Here is a 17,711-nt window from a genome sequence, read left to right as displayed (position 1 = left end):
CATTTCAAATAACATTAAAGGAGACTGAGATTTTTATGTTTATCAAAGAGTTGCAGTTTAAGAAACAGCTGGGAAAACATTGCTCTAAATTGAACTAAATTGGAAAAAATGATACAAAAGGGTATAGAATATTCAAGAATTTGAAAAGTAGGTTCTTATGGGAGAGGAAGAAAACAATCCTTTTCTTGTTGTAAATTATTCTTGTGTGTCCTGTCACCTAATGAAAAATTAGTTCGTAATCTAGTATTTAAGTTTATGAGCCTGTGTCTTTTTTTCTAGGAGGCTGATGCTGTCTGCAACTTAATATTATCCTTAGTTTATTACTTTTATAATTTAATGCCACTCTCTCGAGGATCCAGGTAAGTAATATCCTGTCATTAAAATTATTTTAAATTGAGAAATGTGTTCTTTTTTGCTTATCCTTCCTGTTATGGATGTAGGTACAGAGTACACAAAGAAATGGTAAGGAACTCCCTATTTTTTTTCCAAAATCTACACGAAAAAATATTTCCTTAGTCTATCACATCATCAAAATAATTATAGAAGACAGTTCTAACATACTGTGCTTACGTTTAATAGGATAGGGATTCATCCATTCAACACAAGTTCATGGGAAGTTTACTGTGTACCACGCACCGTGCTCAGTGTGTTTTGATTTTTTGTATCTGTCAGCCTCTTACTGAACCTCCTCCTCCTCTCCCTTTTCCATTTTGGGCTGTCAGGCGACCCATAATCCTCATGTTTTATACTTTGGGGCCACCAGTCACTCTGTACTATTTTTATTATTTTTGATAAATTCTTGCTACTTGTATATCAGGAGTTTTTTAGGTATCATTAAAACAAGGGCTATGACTGTAGAGTTTTCATTTCATTCTCCTTTTCCCAGTACTGTGTGCAGTAAATCATGTAAATGGCCTTTTGCCATTGCTGGCACATAGTTGAACTTAAGATGTTTTGGCTAAAAATAATACACTTGAATGTCTTTATCTTTGATTAATGCTTTAGGAAGTAAAACTCCCCTAAACGTGATAGTAAATTTGGTTATAATATTTAAGACTCATTGAAATGAAATAGAAACATAAATGTTATCTTATCAGCATAATATTGCTAGTTGTGTCCACTGAATAAGTGATGTGAGGCCTGTACACATCACTGCCTGTGGGCCCCACGTGCAGGCACCGTGCTCAACAGCCAGCATCTGTCCTTTGTCCTTTGTCCTTGCAGCGGTTCTGCTGGCTCCTGTGTGACATTGAAGGAAGTGCAGCTCTGATTGTCCTCAACTCTCCCTCATCCCTACATCTCTTCAGTTCTAAATAGTCTGTTGGTTGTGCTTCCCACACTTCTGTTTCTCTCTTCCCTATACCCGCTGCAGCTAGCTTTGCTCCTGCTCCTCTCTGTGCCCTGCGGCTCTCCAGCACCTTCTGAAAACTATGGGCTCAAGCCGAGCTTGGCAGCACGCACAGTGCACAGTGCCAGCCCTGCCCTGCCCCTTGGCTGCAGCACCGCTCTCTTCCACTGCTCTTTCTCCTCCCCTTGGCTCTCCACGTGGGCTATCCGCCACATCTCCTTGCCTTCTCTGCCGCTTTCATCTTCAGCCCTGGGGCCCTGGAGGATGCAGGGCACATGTCTTTAGCCTCTGAAGTCTTCCCTGCTGGAGAACCCCATGAATCACCTTGACTCGCTTTTCTTGGTGTCTGCCTGTGGCACTTGTTAGCTTTCTCTGAAGGTGCTCATGCCATCCTTTCCCCCTGCTAGGATGCATTATCTCATGGGCGAGAGCTGTCTTTATCTTGCGCCGATTTGTTTTGGGAAAAGCACAACACTGTGGTTATAATAGCGGGTTCCATGGCCTTTTGCCAGCTCCTTCCACCCAGAACCAGCCAGCTCCCTCTCTCCCCTCACCAAGAGCAGAAGCACAGCACCTTGCAAACGCCTCCCACCCCAGACCTGCACATTCACAGCTCTATACTCATTCTGGAGCGACAGGGCAGCAGACCTTGCCCCACGAGCCTCCGAGCAAGCAGGCAAAGGTATCCCACAATCTCCTGGCCTCTAACAGCCACCTCAGAGCCCTGGCAGTTCACACGCACGCCCAAAGCTCGAAACCATCTATCCGTTAGTACATTGTGAGAATGTATTCTGCATTTCTTCCTTGAAGGCCAGCATTTCTAATGCTTAAAAAGTAAGACTAACATATGTATTTGTATTTATTGTATACATGCATTGCTGGAGTACAGTGGCACGATCTCAGCTCACTGCAACCTCTGCCTACCAGGTTCAAGCAATTCTCCTGCCTCAGTCTCCCAAGTAGCTGGGACTACAGGCGCTTGCTGCCACTCCTGGATAATTTTTTGTATTTTTGTTAGAGATGCGGTTTTGCCATGTTGGTCAGGCTAGTCTTAAACTCCTGACCTCAAGTGATCCACCTGCCTCGGCCTCCCAAAATGTTGGGATTACAGGCATGAGCCACTATGCCCAGCCTGATGTTTGTGTTTTTAGTAGAGACAGGGTTTCACCATATTGCTCTCAAACTCCTGACCTCAAGTGATCTGCCCGCCTTGGCCTCCCAAAGTGCTGGGATTACAGGTGTGAGCCACCTCGCCTGGCCAGTAAATACATTCTAATAGTAAATAGTAAAGTATTCTTAAATAAATAGACATATTTTCATGTTAAATGAAACATTTAGTGTTTTATTCGAAAGAAATTTTGAATAAATTTTATCTTTCATGATGGGAAGTCCATGGTGAAATTTACCATGGTAAGTATAGACCGTTCAGGATGGATTGACCACTGTTCTTTATTTAAATAGTGTAATCGCTTACTCGGTCATCGTGGGAGCGCTGATGGCAAGTGGAAAAGAAGTAGCAGGAAAAATTCCCAAAGGGAAGGTACGTTGGAGGGGAAGGGAGACATGCTTGGTTGTATGTTAAGTCCCAATTGACAGATTTTTATTTTAAGGTACACAAGTTGCACCGATCTCCAGCCGAGCCTGTGTCCTCCACATTTAGTAACGTTCCTAAATGTCTTTCTTTTTCAGTTAGTAGACTTTGAAGCTATGACAGCCCCTGGTTCAGAGGCCTTTAGCAAAGTCGCCAAAAGCTGGATGAACTTGAAAAGGTAACTACTTGAGGGGGGTCCACACAAGGGTATCATAACTGGAGGAGGAAAGGGAGTTTCCTGTTACTTTGGAGCTCCGTGAAAACTGGAATTGTTATACTCATTTTTATAAGTTAATATGTAGTAAAATGAATTTGATCCACTTTTTCAAGGTTAAAGTGTTTTGCTGTTGTATAATATAACCTTTTAAGGGTGAATGTATGGATAAAAATGGACTATGAAGGCCAGGCACGGTAGCTCACACCTGTAATCGCAGCACTTTGGGACACTGAGGTGGGAGGATCATTTGAGGCCAGGAGTTTGAGACCAGCCTGGGCAACATAGTGAAACTGCTCCCCTCTACAAAAAAAATTAAAATTAGCCGGGCATAGTGGTGTGTGCCTGTAGTCCCAACTACCTGGGCAGCTGAAGCAAGAGGATCACTTGAGCCTAGGAGTTTGAGGCTGCAGTGAGTTATGGTTGCACCACTGCACTCCAGCCTGGGTGACAGAGTGACACCTTGACTCTTAAAAAAAAAAAAAAAAAAAAAAAAAGAACCATGAATAAAAAATTTAAAAAGTAGTTGGCGAAAGAAAATTACCAAAATCTTATTTATATGATCAGGTATTCACCTCTTTTGGCCTACTTACTCTTCGGCTCAGTATTCAGGAGTGTTTGAACTTGTAGACAGAGCCCATTTTACATTACGCTGAGTGGTAGCACTTAGCCTACTTAGTGCATTTTATTGCAGCCAGGAATTTTATAGCAGCCAGGAATTATCCCTGACGGTCACTGTGTGTGAGGAGTCTAGCAGACCGTGATCGTTCCTGGCTCTTGTTTCCAGAAGCACTGGAGAGGACTGTGTGAATTTGAAGTGTGTGAAATTAAACTCATAGATGCCTCAGTAGTTAATGAAGAATAAGTAAGCCTCACTGTTCAACCTTCGTTATTCTTGCCCCTTCTCCTGCTTTTTTACATCCCAACCACCCCCAGTTTTGCCTTTCACATCTATTTGACATAGCAACCACTCTATTGCTGGGTAATTTATATTCTGTTTAAAACAGAAAAATTTGTGCCTGTAGTCCGCCATTGCTCAATTTGTAATTTAGCTTTGCAATGAAAGCTTCTAACAGTTACACCTTGTCCTGGTACATTCTTGTTTCAGGTTTATTAGTTTGCACATGTTTTAGTAATACGACCCCCAGGCCAAAGGTCTTGCTTCTGTTTTTACATAATTGTACAATGTGAATCTTTTGAACATTCTTTAAGGAATAGTACAATGTGAATCTTTTGGACATTCTTTAAGGAAGGAATAACAATGCTACCTTACATCCTGCAGTTGACACTTTACAGTGTACCTCGAAATACCTTATCTCATTCAGAGCTCATGGTAACTCTGCGAGTTAAGAACACTGTCCCTGTGACAGATCAGGGAAGTGCAGCCTAGAGAAGTAAAGAAAGCTAATAAGGAGTGAAGCTGGACCTGAAACCTGTGTCTTTTGATTCCAAGCCCAGCATGCACCACAGCTGGACATGTAAATCAAGAGTTTAATTTTCTTTTTCAAAGCTCTGGTTTAACTTCCAAGCAACTTGTCACACGTCGGCTGATACCACAGGCCATTGTGAGAGGAGCCATTCTGTTCACAGCTCCTCCCTGCCTTTCTAACATTGTTTGATATTACAGAATGAATATAATAAATATAATGATAGGAAAAAATATAAGCTCTGCCTTTTTTTTTTTTTTTTGCAAATTTTGTTAATTTTCATACCGTTACTTTATGTTTTTCTTTTTCAGTATTTCACCTTCTTATAAGACTCTTCCGTCAGTATCAGAAACGTTTCCAACGTTAAGATCGATGATTGAGGTGCTAAACACGGACTCTTCTCCACGTTGTCTTAAGAAACTCTAGTTCTGTTGTATTTATACAAGTAAAGGGCCGGACCTCTTGCTTCTTAAGTTATTTTTTAAAACATGGAATTATAAAGAAATTAGGTCCTCTATTACTTTTGATACCAATTTTTGATAGGAATTGAATACTTGAAATCATTTTCTTTACTTTTCTGAACCATAACGAAAATCATGAAAGAAGCTTTCGGGGGAAAAAGCTACTTGACTTGGAGGGAAAGTGTATTAGCCAGCAACCTGTTGGTTTCCACTTATAAAGTCATATAACTCCTTTCTTACAGTAAAAAAGACCATTTTCCTCAACAACTAAAAAATAATAATGAAGATGAACAAAAACAAAAACAAAACCAAATAAGAGTGTTTGTATTCCTTTAGAGATTTGAATATTTTTCAAACTTTCTTTTTACGCACATTGTGATAGAGCATCTTTTGTTGACTCACGTAACCTCCATGTGTGGGTCCTTCGTTTTATTAGAACCGTGGAAGAAGGTTCCTGGGCCATCAGTATGTGTTGCAGAGCTCACACCCAGGAACACTTATTTTGAACAATACAGACAGTATTTGCCAATGTCCCAAATGCTGAATTATTGAACCATGTTTTTTTTTCCTTTGTTGAAAAAAATAAACCGGGGTGATTTCTATAAATCACCAGTTTTTGGCACTGGATTATGTATGTGTTTGTTTTGTGAACCAGTTTCACTTTCAGGTATGAGAACATTCAGAAAATCTCTCTCGTTTTTTTTCCCAGGCATGGTAAATGACAGTGAGTAAAATGGGTTAATTAAAACTGCTGCTGTTTCCAAATGGCACCATCCATTAGCAAGCCTGCTCTTCTCTCCCTTCTACAGGACGCACCTTCCATCTCTTCGCTTGACCACTTCTCCCTGTACATCGTAATTTCTCTTGGACCACTTCTGTAGTCTCCTGACTCATCTTCCTGCTACTGCTCTGTTTAAACCCCACAGCCTCCCTTTGTCCTAAAATGAAACACAGTCTCTTGCTGTAGCCTAGCTGACGTGGCTCTGTTTCTCAAATTGAATCTCTTACTCCCCACACTCCCCTTTGTTTGAACCATCAACTCACCTACCCTTTTCCTTCCTTGAGAACCATTCAGTTAACTTGACACTGTCCAATAGAACATTCTGTGATGACGTTCCAGAATGTTCTATGTGCTGCCAGTATGGTAGTCAGTAACCTCATGTGGCTACTGAGCACTTGAAACAGAACTGGTGTGCCTGAGGAGCTGAGTTTCACATTTAGTTTTGATTAATTTAAATTCAAATAGCTGCATGTAGCTAGTGGTTATTATATTGGTCCATGCAGCCTACAGAGTTCCTAGTGAGACTTTAAAGGTTTTTGCACAGAGATGATCTAGAATGGTGGTCTCCCAGGGTAATTTAATATCATTTTGAATTTGTGGTTATAGACTTGCCTGAGTAGCTAAGCTCTTACTATGATCCGTTTTTATTCACAAGAGTTCTGATACCAGATGTGTGGAGTTTTCCCCTCACACCAACCAATTCTCCAGCTTTCCATGTATCAGCTGGAGTGGGGAGGGATCCTGCAATTCACATCTGACACTAACTTCCTGTAGTTAAACAGACCCCAGAGGTTAAGGGCTAGTCTCACAAGACTGCCCCCTTTTCAGATGCCAGTTGCAAGTCATTGCCTCCTGTACTCCTGACTGATTGGCTATAAGTTGGGGGTTCCCATCACACCCTCCCACCTCATGTCTGATAATTTGCAAGAATGGCTCACACAATTCAGGGACACTCCTTACTTACTATTACTGATTTGTTATATCGGATACACATCAACAGTCAAATGGAAGAGGTGCACAGGGCAAGGTATGGGGGCAGCATGGAGCTTCTATGCCCTCTCCAGGCCCACCACCCTCCCTCCACCTCGATGTGTTCACCAGCTAAAACCCCCAAACCTTTTCACTTAAGGTTTTTTATGGGGATTCCATTGCATAGGCATGGTTGATTAAATCATTGGCAGTTAGCTCAATTCTCAGCCCCTCTTTTCTCTCTGGAGGCTGGGGGTTAGGACTGAAAGTTCCTCTAATCACATGGTTAGTTTCTCTGGCCCCCAACCCCCATCCTCCAAGAGTCATCTCATCAGCATAAATTCAGGTATGATTAGAAGATGCTTATTAATAACAAAAAACACTTCTCACCCTGATCACTCAGAAAATACCAAGAGTTTTACGAGCTCTGTGCCAGGAACTGGAGGGCAGAGATCAGATACAGCTTTCTTATTACCTCAGTATCACAGTTCTATTGATAAAATTGCTCCTGTGAATCAAGATGTTCAAACTTTTAAAAAACTAACTTGAAAAAGTCTAGAGCAAAATTTGCTAGTACATTAAGAACTTTAGTGTGGAATTTCTTTGGTATAGAAATGAGGGACAAGAAACTGCCCTCCAACTCTGTGATCATTACTCCCTGATAATTTGCAAATATGGAATAAAATTGATATGCCTCAGAGGAGAGATGAGCAAAATCACCTAAAGAAACCCAGTGTGTCCCAGACCAGCAAAATCTGAGGGTTCATGAATACCTCTTAAGATGTCTGTAATGGAGCCCATCATTCCTTCACTCAAAGTCTGTTCCTCCGCATGCTTCTCTGTGTCAGAAATGGTTCCCTCTTCACTCAGCAGCTTCCGCCAGACACCCAGGCGGCCTCTAGGGTCTACACTGCCCTCCTCCAATTTTCAAATCATCACCATCCAGTCCGATCCTGTTTACCTCTAAGAATATCCCAGATCCATTCATGTCTAACTATCTCCATTGTTACCCCCAGGCCCAAGCTACTTAAAGCTAAACTAATTAAAATTAAACTAAATCGAATGCTTGTTTCTGTCTCTCTAGCTGCCTTTCAAGTGCTCAGTAGCCACATGGGGCTAGCAGCTATCTGATTGGACAGCGCAGACGTGGGATAGCCCCATCACCACAGGACATCCCACTGAGCAGCACTGCTATCCTGAAAGCAAACAGCTCAACCCAACACACTGCTGCATCCCTGTGGTCTTAAGCAAGGGTCCAGGGGCTTTCAGGGTCAAAACCACAGTGTTTGGTGGCAGCATGGGGGCACAAATGAGAGAAAGAAAAAAAACTTCTAGACTGGCTTAAAACGTTTCCTTCTGTTTTCTGATCCAAGGGGTCTGTGGTTAGGCCTGGGATCTCCAGCTTCACCTGAACCTCACGTGATTCACACAGAAGTGGTCCAGGAACCACACTCGAGAAACATCAAACTAGAATATCATGAAAATCTACCTCACTGTACCAGAGATTTTTTTTTTTTCTCCCTAACTGCCATCATGAAACCAAGTATGTTTTTGAATATTAGAGCTGTGATTAGATTTATAATAGTCCTTTTTGCTTCAAACTGTGTTCCCATAAATATAGAGTCCCTTTAGTTTTATATGTTGTAAACATAAATTTTACGAGTTAAACTAGTCTACAGAAAGTTGGATATACAAAATGAGATCACACTACACTGTGCTTAATTTTTAAAATTTACTTTTTTCAGTTAACACATAATGAATTATATGTCAATAAATATATTTGTAACATTTTAAGTTGGATATACAAATATATATGTAAGTAAGTCTTGAACACAGGGAGCTTGGTTGAACAGAACTTGGTTCACAAGCTTCAATTCCTACTGGGAATAAAGAATTTAACTTGGGCCCATTCAAGGTGACTCAGACATGTGCAGTTTTAAATTGCCTTAAGTTCCCAGCCTCCTTGCCTTCGCCCTTCAGGGAACAGTCTGATTTCCTGAGCCTGTAGTCTCGGCCGCCCTCGGGCTTTTGCCCGGATCCTCCGCACTGAGATTTAGCTCGTGTTCCCTGTGCTAGGGTAGCAAGCCTTGGTCGGTCCAGCGTCTACCGTTGTTTGACCTCTACCCGCTCGGGTCCGCTGGCCAACAGCGCATGCGCTGCTGCTTCCGCCGCCTCTGTGCAGCAGACTTCTCTACCTCCAGAGCTCTGGGCTGCGGTACTGAGCATGCAGAACTCGGAGCAAGTGCCCTGCCATTGTGGAGGCCCCCCTTGGGCCCCCTACTCTATTCTATGACACACTGGGCTTGGGCTTCCCGCCACCTCTCGAGGGGTGGGGGGTTGCAACCGGATGCTTCTCTCCCCAGGGTTTGGGGCCCTTTGGGAGCTAATGTGTTTTAAGCACTTCCTGCGGCTGGCATTTTTCTTCTTCTTCTTTTTTTCAATCCTGAAAACGGTGTCTCGCTCTGTCGCCCAATCTGGAGTGCAATGGCGCAATCTCAGCTCGCTGCAACCTCCACCTCTCGGGTTCAAGCGATTCTTCTGCCTCAGCCTCCCGAGTAGCTGGGACTACAGGCGCCCGCCACTACGCCTGGCTGATTTTTGTGTTTTTAGTAGAGACGGGGTTTCACCATGTTGGCCAGGATGGTCTCGATCTCCTGACCTCGTGATCCACCCACCTCGGACTCCCAAAGTGCTGGGATTACAGGCGTGAGCCATGGTGCCTGGCCGATTTTTTTAAAGCTTTGTACATTGTTTTACTCATTTAATCCTTTGAAGAGGCCTGTGAGATAAGCACTAGTATTATCCCCGCTTAGGTGACAAACGGGCTCAGGTAGGGGAAGTGACTTGCCTGCCATAGCTCTTGAATGTTGCCTAGGGTGCTTGCCACGCAAGGTTAAGTCCTCAGTGGAGAGTGGTGGTGGGGCCAGCGGGGATTTGACTGCCACATTCTTGGCCTTAAACAAATAAGCCCTTCTGTCAAGGAGCTTGATTGCTTTCAGCCATCTACCAGGTAGAAATGACACCATATTACTCAAGGGGCTTCCAGCAGTCATCCATCGGGGGCCACGCGGATTGGCTTGTTGTATAACACAACTCTAGAGATAATGTCAGAATGAACAGATTTGTCAAGGCTTATGTATAAGCCCAACAAAAACTGGAAATTGTCACTTACTAGGATCAGAATTTAAAATAATACATATCTGTCCAAAAATAGATTCTGAGTCAATGCATCTTTTAGTAGGCTTCTAATGCAAAGAACTAGAACAATTTTTATATGCAAATTAACTCCTTGAATTACCAGTTTGGTGTAGAAGTAACTTCTAAAGTGAATATAGCACTTTCTGTTTCAGGTAAGTACACAAATGTTAACCATCCAGTTTCACAGCTGGATAAAAAAAAAATACAACACGTAAGAAAAATATGAGTGGGAGAAGCAACTAACTGATCAAGTATACTTGTTTTATACAGATGCCTTTCAATGCTCATAGCACTTGAGAGCTAAGGAGTTCTCAGATCATCTAGTCAAGCTCCTGTAATTTGCCATCGAGGAAGCTGGGACAAAAAGAGGTTGAGTAGCTGCCCAAAGGTCAAACAGGGAATGCCACGGAGCTGGTGGTCAACCTAGGTAAACACTGTCATTGAGCGAAATGCACAAAAATACTTCAGACAGCTCCCCTGCTAGGACTTTGCTTGTTCAGCCTAAACGGCTCCTCCCACCTCTTCATACTCCTTAAAATGAAATAACTGTTCATAGTTAAACATAATAGTCCACATGTGGTCTGTCCAATAAAATCTTTTTACTGAAATACAACACACATATGAAAAATGCGCATGTGTGTGCACATTGGTGAATCTTCACAAACCTAACATAACCAGCTTTGAGATCAAGAAACAGAACATTACCAGCACCCCAGAATGTATATAAACATATGTTTATATGTATAATGTATAAATATATGTATATGTATATGTATAAATATACATCACATATTTCATACAAACATATTTCATATAAACACAGCTACATACAGTAGCTCTCGAAGGCAGCTTTGTCACACTGTTGACCCAAGTCAACTAAAAATCTCTAACTTCAGTCTTCCCTAGCAGCTGTGTCTGTTAGTAAAGCTTTACCATTTAATCTTTTTACGTCCACCAAGTGTCATCTAATATCAGTCCATTCTTATAGCTGTTTTCTTTTGTATTATGAAATCTGATTTTCATCCAGTATATTATCACCCTGTTTATTTTGTGTCAGCCATAAGTGATTTCTGTTAAGATTAATCCAATAAGAAAAATCACCTTATCTGAGGCTTACTCCAGCCTTTACACCTCCAATCTTTTTTCCAGAAACACTCCTATCATTATAACAATTGATATTATATTTCTGTTTGTGATTTTAAAAATTATCATCTATGAACACTTCTATTTTTTTTTTTTTTTTTTTTTTTTGAGACGGAGTCTCGCTCTGTTGCCCAGGCTGGAGTACAGTGGCGCGATCTCAGCTCACTGCAAGCTCCGCCTCCCGGGTTTACGCCATTCTCCTGCCTCAGCCTCCCGAGTAGCTGAGACCACAGGCGCCTGCCACCTCACCCGGCTAGTTTTTTGTATTTTTTAGTAAAGATGGGGTTTCACCGTGTTCGCCAGGATGGTCTCGATTTCCTGACCTCATGATCCGCCTGTCTCGGCCTCCCAAAGTGCTGGGATTACAGGCTTGAGCCACCGCGCCCGGCTAACACTTCTATTTTAAGAGCCTTTACTTAAAAGTAAAATCTTGACTTCGTAATCCTTTTATTACAAGAACATTTTCATTAAAATAATCTTCATTCTTCTGTTCCTATGCTACTTGACCCTTCTACTTTCCCTTTCTGTATCTGTCACACTTTTTCTTACTCTGCCTTCAGGGCAGCTTTAACCAATACTCTGATTTTGGTAATGTGTGTGCATAGGAGCACAGCTCTGGCCCTCCGAGTGAGATGCTAGCTTGGCCATTGAGCAGCCCAGTTCTGTGCTCCACATCCTTGGGAGACCAAGAATATTGAAATTACATGCTGGCATATTCCTTCCAAAAATTATTTGAGCAATTGAAATGCCTTAGATAAGGGGGGAGAAAACTTTTGTCAAATTCTTCCCATCAGATAGTATAAATGCACTGGATTCTTACATAGTGACGTGCCTTTTTCCAGTAGTCCAGATTGTTTTTTTCTTTGCTTTGTTCCAATTCAAGAGGTTCTCATGAATTAGCATGGACTACGTGACAGTTGCACGAGATAACTTTAGATATGCAGGTCTAGCCACAACACGTAAAGCATGATGCCAGTTCTTTACACTGGCAACCAAATGGACATCAAATGCTAGAATTGCAAATAATTTTTATATTTAAAATTGAAATTATATTTTTAAAATAAAATTTAGATTTAAAGGTTTGATTTTTAATTTAATATTTGTAAACTATAATCTGCACACTGCCTTTAATTTTTTTTTTTTTTTTTTTTTTTGAGACGGAGTCTGGCTCCGTCGCCCAGGCTGGAGTGCTGTGGCCGGATCTCAGCTCACTGCAAGCTCCGCCTCCCGGGTTTACGCCATTCTCCTGCCTCAGCCTCCGGAGTAGCTGGGACTACAGGAGCCCGCCACCTCGCCCGGCTAGTTTTTTGTATTTTTTAGTAGAGACGGGGTTTCACCGTGTTAGCCAGGATGGTCTCGATCTCCCGACCTCGTGATCCGCCCGTCTCGGCCTCCCAAAGTGCTGGGATTACAAGCTTGAGCCACCGCGCCCGGCCTTTAATTTTAATAGAGCGTATTGAACACTTAAAAAATTTTTTAAAAACCAAGTTTAAAAATGTTTACATTTATTTAAATTTTTTGAAAATATATTAGATCTGGCATATTTTTACTACAATTACATCTTTTTAAAAATTCTTTTTAATCCATTACTGATGATAGAGCACAAATTCAGTAAAAATCTTGAATATAACCACATTAGTGATTTTGCTGAAATGAAGGCAAGAATGATACATTTTAAGGAATTAATGTGATTTTTGAATCATGCATATCTTTATTACTCTGGCTGATGTCAGAACCTATCGAGAACACCAGATGTGTAATAATGATTAAATTTGCTGGTCTTTGGCATTTTGCAAACTTTTGAATATGTTAAGCCTGTAGCTTTACACATGTTCCATATCCATTTTTTTTCTTATGAAAGTACATTTATTAAAGTAAGAAGACAGGATATGTTTTATTTGACAATGGATTTATAACTTCCAAGTTTTTAGATATGTGATAGGTGGGTCCATTTATATTCTGGCCCTGGACCCTCAAAATGTTTCAGCTGTGCTGGATGTGGGCTCTGCCTCTCCTTTCTGCTCCTCTCTCCATCTGCAAACCTGTTCTCCTGACATGGTGGGTGCAGGGCTACTACCAGTGTTCAGCTTTGCACCGGCGACCTAAAAACAGCCCATCCTTCGCAGTTCTCATCCCAGAATCTCAGGGAAAGGACTCGTGATTGGGCCAGCTTAGGTCAGGTGACCACTTGGACCAATCCAGACTGCCATAGGGTAGAGTCATATGATACCCCTTGTTTAAATCATAAAAGGGATGGTGATTTCTGGATTAACCATCCCTTCATTGTATATTATACTTTGGCAGAATGTAATTGCTTTATTTGAACAGACTTCTCTTTTAGTGGTTTCAAGTCATGCATTCACTTAATGTTTCTTTTCTTATTGTACATAATTTCCAGAGCTAAAACTTTCCAAACCTAGGTTACAAGGAAGACAGCCCTAAACCCCAATTTGCTCAGAACAGTCCTGATTTATGCCTGCTGTCCCATTGTAATTATTAATAGTGCCACTTTCCATTCAAAAGTATCCTGGTTTGGATAATCATTCTTATGGTACCCCTGACTGTAAGTGACCTTTTGTTTGGTGAGTGTGAAAGTTCACTTGTATCCCTGTTTGGTCCACATGGCACCTTCCTCCCAGACCCAGCAACTACTAGAGACCAAGCTATGTCCTAGATGTTGGAGATGTTGAGTAAGACAGTAACCGTTTCCAGAAGGAGCTCACAGTCCTAACAGCAGAAATTGTACAAATTATGTCATGATACAGCCTAAGAAGTCTGGGTAGGAACAGAAGAGCAGGGAGTAGCTCTGCCTGGGGAGACTGGGAAAGACCCCAGAGAGGATGCAACATTGGACCGGGTGACACGAACATCCCAATTGTTGACTCTGGCATATTAGAATATACCTCTTATTTTTATTAGCTACATAATCCGAGGCTAAGATGTTTGTTATTCATAAAGCTCACAGAAGATTACTGACTTGGGAGAACCCCTCAGGGATGCCTTTACGACAACGAAGTCAGGCCACTTCATCCCCAGGTTGAGTCTTGGAGTAGGCGTCTCAGGTGTGCATGCAGGTATCAGGAGAAAGGAGGGGGAAGTGCTTGTGCCATGTGTGAACACCAGAACGTCCTCAAGTCCCTGGCAGAGGGAACTGCAGGATTCCAGAGTCAGGACTCCCTGATGCTCTAGAAAGAGCTGCAGTAATGACCAGCTGTAGAGTATTCAGTCAGGACACCTGGGCTCCAAAACCAACCCTGCCGCCTACCACCAAGCAAAGCATTTAATCTCTCTGGCCTTACTTTACCTGGAAAAGGAAAGCGTGAAACTACGTCATCTACAGTGTTTTATCGGCTTTACAGTTTTGATAGATTGTATAGTGGGCCAATTACAAATTCTTAAGTTTTCTCTAACTTACTAGCCAATTTGAGAAGATTCAGAAAAACCAGAGCTCATTTAAAATAGTTTTTCCTTTTTCATGCTTTTGATATAACCAAAGCTTTTATACTGATAAAGACTTATCAAAGGATCTCTGCATTTTGAATCCCATGTGGGAGATGTAGGGATAATTAGAGAAACCAGCCAAGAAACGCTGGCCAGTACAGGCACAGTGCCTCATCCCTGTAATCCCAGCACTTTGGGAGGCCGAGGTGGGAAGATTGTTTGAGCCCAGGAGTTCAAGAGCAGCCTGGGCAGCATAGCAAGACCCTGTCTCTACAAAAAATTAAAAAACTATGCAGGCATGGTTGTGCATGCCTGTAGTCCCAGCTACTTGGGAAGCTGAGGTGGGAGGATCATCTGAGCTCAGGAGTTTGAGGTTGCCATGAGTTATGGTCATGCCACTACACTCCAACCTGTGTGGCAGAGCAAGATCATGTCTCAAAGCAAACAAACATACAAACACATAAAAACTGGCCAGTAGAATAATACGGTTTCTGGCTCTTGCTTTCCCCATACCAGACTGTCTTGGTCACAAGGGCTGGAATAATTTCATAATGTAAACTTTGCTGTTTTTTCCTGCCTCCTTAGAGTAAAAAAACAAAACTCAGAAGCACTCTCAGGAAAGCCTTTCAAATTCCTTTTTGTTCTCTGGCTCCCAGTGACAGATACTTACTCTGTCTTTAATGTCAAAAGTTGGAGGCAAAGCTTTGCACTATTTGATCCCTCCAGAAGCACAGCTGGGAGAGCAGCTGTCCCTGCAGAGCTGCTTAATCTTGCTTGTTGGTAGAGCTACGATCTGCTTTGTCTAGGATTTCTTTCTGCTGGATCTCTCACTCCTCTCTCTCTCTACTTTCTCCTGCCCCAACCCAAGTTAAACAGCTCTTATGTGTTTATTGGCCACTTGTATTTCTTTTCTTTTTTATTATTTATTTATTTATTATTATTATTTTGAGATGGAATCTTGCTCTGTCAGCAGGCTGGAGTGCAGTGGCGCAATCTTGGCTCACTGCAACCTCCGCCTCCAGAGTAGCTGGGACTACAGGTGCACGCCACCATGTCCAGCTAATTTTTTGTATGTTTAGTAGAGACAGGGCTTCACCATGTTGGCCAGGATGGTCTCGATCTCTTGACCTGGTGATCCGCCTGCCTCGGCCTCCCAAAGTGCTGGGATTACAAGTGTGAGCACCACGCCTGGCCTTCTTTTTTTATTTTTTGGAATCAGGGTCTGTAGCCAAGGCTGGAGTGCCATGGCATGATCATTCCTCACTACAACCTTGAACTCCTGGGCTTAGACGATCCTCTTGCCTCAGCCTCCTGAGTAGCTGGGACTACAGGCATATACCATTACACCTAGTTATTTTTTAAAAACTTTTTGTAGAGATGGGGTCTTGCTCTTTTGCCCAGGTTGATGTCCAACTCTGGCTACAAGCAATCCTCCTGCCTCGGCATCCTGAGTAGCTGGAATTACAGGCATGCACCACCACACACAGTGAGAGGGTTTGAATGTGTGTCTCCTCCAAATCTCAGGTTGAAATGTGATCTCCAGTAAGTTGGAGATGGGATCCAGTGGGAGGTGTTTGGGTCCTGGGGATGGGTCCCTCATGCGTGGCTTGGTGCCCTTCCAGTGGTAATGAGTGACTTCTCGCTCTCTTTGTTCACATGAGAGCTGGCTGGTTGTTTAAAGGAGCCTCTCATCTCCTCCTCCTCCCTTCTCTCTTGCTCCCTCTCTCATCATGCGAAGTGCTTGCTCCCTCTTTGCTTTCTGCCATGACTGGAAGCTTCCTGAGGCCTCACTGGAAGCAGATGCCAGCACTGTGTGTCTTGTACAGCCTGCAGAACCATGAGCCAGATAAGCCTCTTTTCTTTATAAATTACTCAGCCTCAGGTATTCCTTTATAGAAATGCAAAATGTATTAATATACCCAGCTAAGTTTTACAACAATTTTTTAGAGATGAAATCTCACTATGATGCCCGTTCTGGTCTTAGAACCGCTGGCCTCAAGCAGTCCTCCCACCTCAGCTTCCTGAGTAGCTGGGATTACATGCACAAGCCACCAGCTTGTATTTCTTTGTTGAACTGTCTTCATGATCTTCAGCTGTTGCTTTCAATGTATTAAGAAAGATTTGAAACACATTATTTTGTGGTTCATAAATGTGAAACACACTTACGGTTTTTCATGCTCATGTGTGAGATATCCCTCCCTCAAACCTTGTGACAATATTGGCACATTACCTGTCGGACATGAGAAGGAAAAAGAGAAATATTTGAAACACACAAAGAATATAAATAATGATACACAAAAGCTACGTGAAGGAAGCAAACTTCGCCAATGCAGTTGGAGCCCTCCGTGCACTCTCCCCCGATTCCCTGCCATCCCCAAAAGGTAACTGTGACCCTAAGTTTTGAGATCACATGGCCCATCCATCTTTTTATAATTTCACCATAGATGTTTGTTTCTCTACCATTTCCTTGTGCTTATGGATGTATCTGTAGCAATTTGCATCATTAGGAAACATCCTCTAGAGTCACACTTACGATAAAATAGCTTAACCACTGTAGCTCACTACTGATGCTAAAGACCACAGGCTCTTCAGCTCCCCCATGTAATGGGAATTAACACGGGGCCAAGCAGATTTCCCAGACATGGCTTTATTTTGGGGCTTGTACTCCAGTAGAAGGAGACAGTGAAGGTGCAAGGATTCTCCAGGTAGCTCACTGGGAAGAGCTAGTAGGACTTTTTGTAATCAGTCAAAGCATGGGACTTGGCATCAGGGGTAGGGTGTGCAGGCTGGGCTGGGCCAGGCACATGAGGGGAAGGGTGTGCAGGTCAGTGCACCCTACCTGGTTGTGATGGCAGGGGCTACCTGGTAGTCTGGCCAGTAGCAACAAGGCTGTACATCAGGTTTTCAGCATTCCTTTCTGGGGTGGGACATTCGGGAACCTTGGTTCAATATTTGGATCTCCTAAGGTCAGTTTCTGGAATTCTTTAAGTAAAAGGCATAAGCATTATGACAGCACAGAAGAACACTATAAAATGGCTATTTTCCCTGTATGACTAAAGCCTCGGTGTTGGCAGGCGTAGTGTCAGTGAGGTAGTGGTGTGGGTTTTGTGATCAATGGGAGGAGAGAAGAAGAAAAAA

General features: G+C 42.5%; 1 protein-coding gene and 1 pseudogene across 3 annotated transcripts in view; both read left to right on the top strand.

Annotated features, from left to right (window-relative positions):
• TTC13 (tetratricopeptide repeat domain 13) overlaps positions 1 to 5,668 on the top strand; it is a 76,284-nt gene extending 70,616 nt beyond the window's left edge. For 2 of the 3 annotated variants that reach the window (XM_025397317.1, XM_025397311.1), the window contains 4 exons: positions 280 to 359; positions 2,810 to 2,888; positions 3,038 to 3,117; positions 4,892 to 5,668. In XM_025397317.1, the coding sequence (XP_025253102.1) occupies positions 280 to 359; positions 2,810 to 2,888; positions 3,038 to 3,117; positions 4,892 to 5,006 (354 nt within the window). In that variant the 3' untranslated portion in view covers positions 5,007 to 5,668. Of the gene's footprint in view, positions 1 to 279; positions 360 to 2,809; positions 2,889 to 3,037; positions 3,118 to 3,847; positions 4,232 to 4,891 lie in introns of those variants that run through there. The other variant, XM_025397326.1, reaches the window with a different exon arrangement.
• Positions 5,669 to 16,703: 11,035 nt separating this feature from the next.
• On the top strand, positions 16,704 to 16,813 carry LOC112616506 (annotated as a pseudogene).
• Positions 16,814 to 17,711: the final 898 nt, after the last annotated feature.

The sequence above is a fragment of the Theropithecus gelada genome, chromosome 1 (assembly GCF_003255815.1).
Source record: "Theropithecus gelada isolate Dixy chromosome 1, Tgel_1.0, whole genome shotgun sequence".
Lineage (NCBI taxonomy): Eukaryota > Metazoa > Chordata > Mammalia > Primates > Cercopithecidae > Theropithecus > Theropithecus gelada.
The sequence above is the reverse complement of the archived record's forward strand: the minus strand, read 5'-3'. Positions and strand labels throughout refer to the sequence as shown.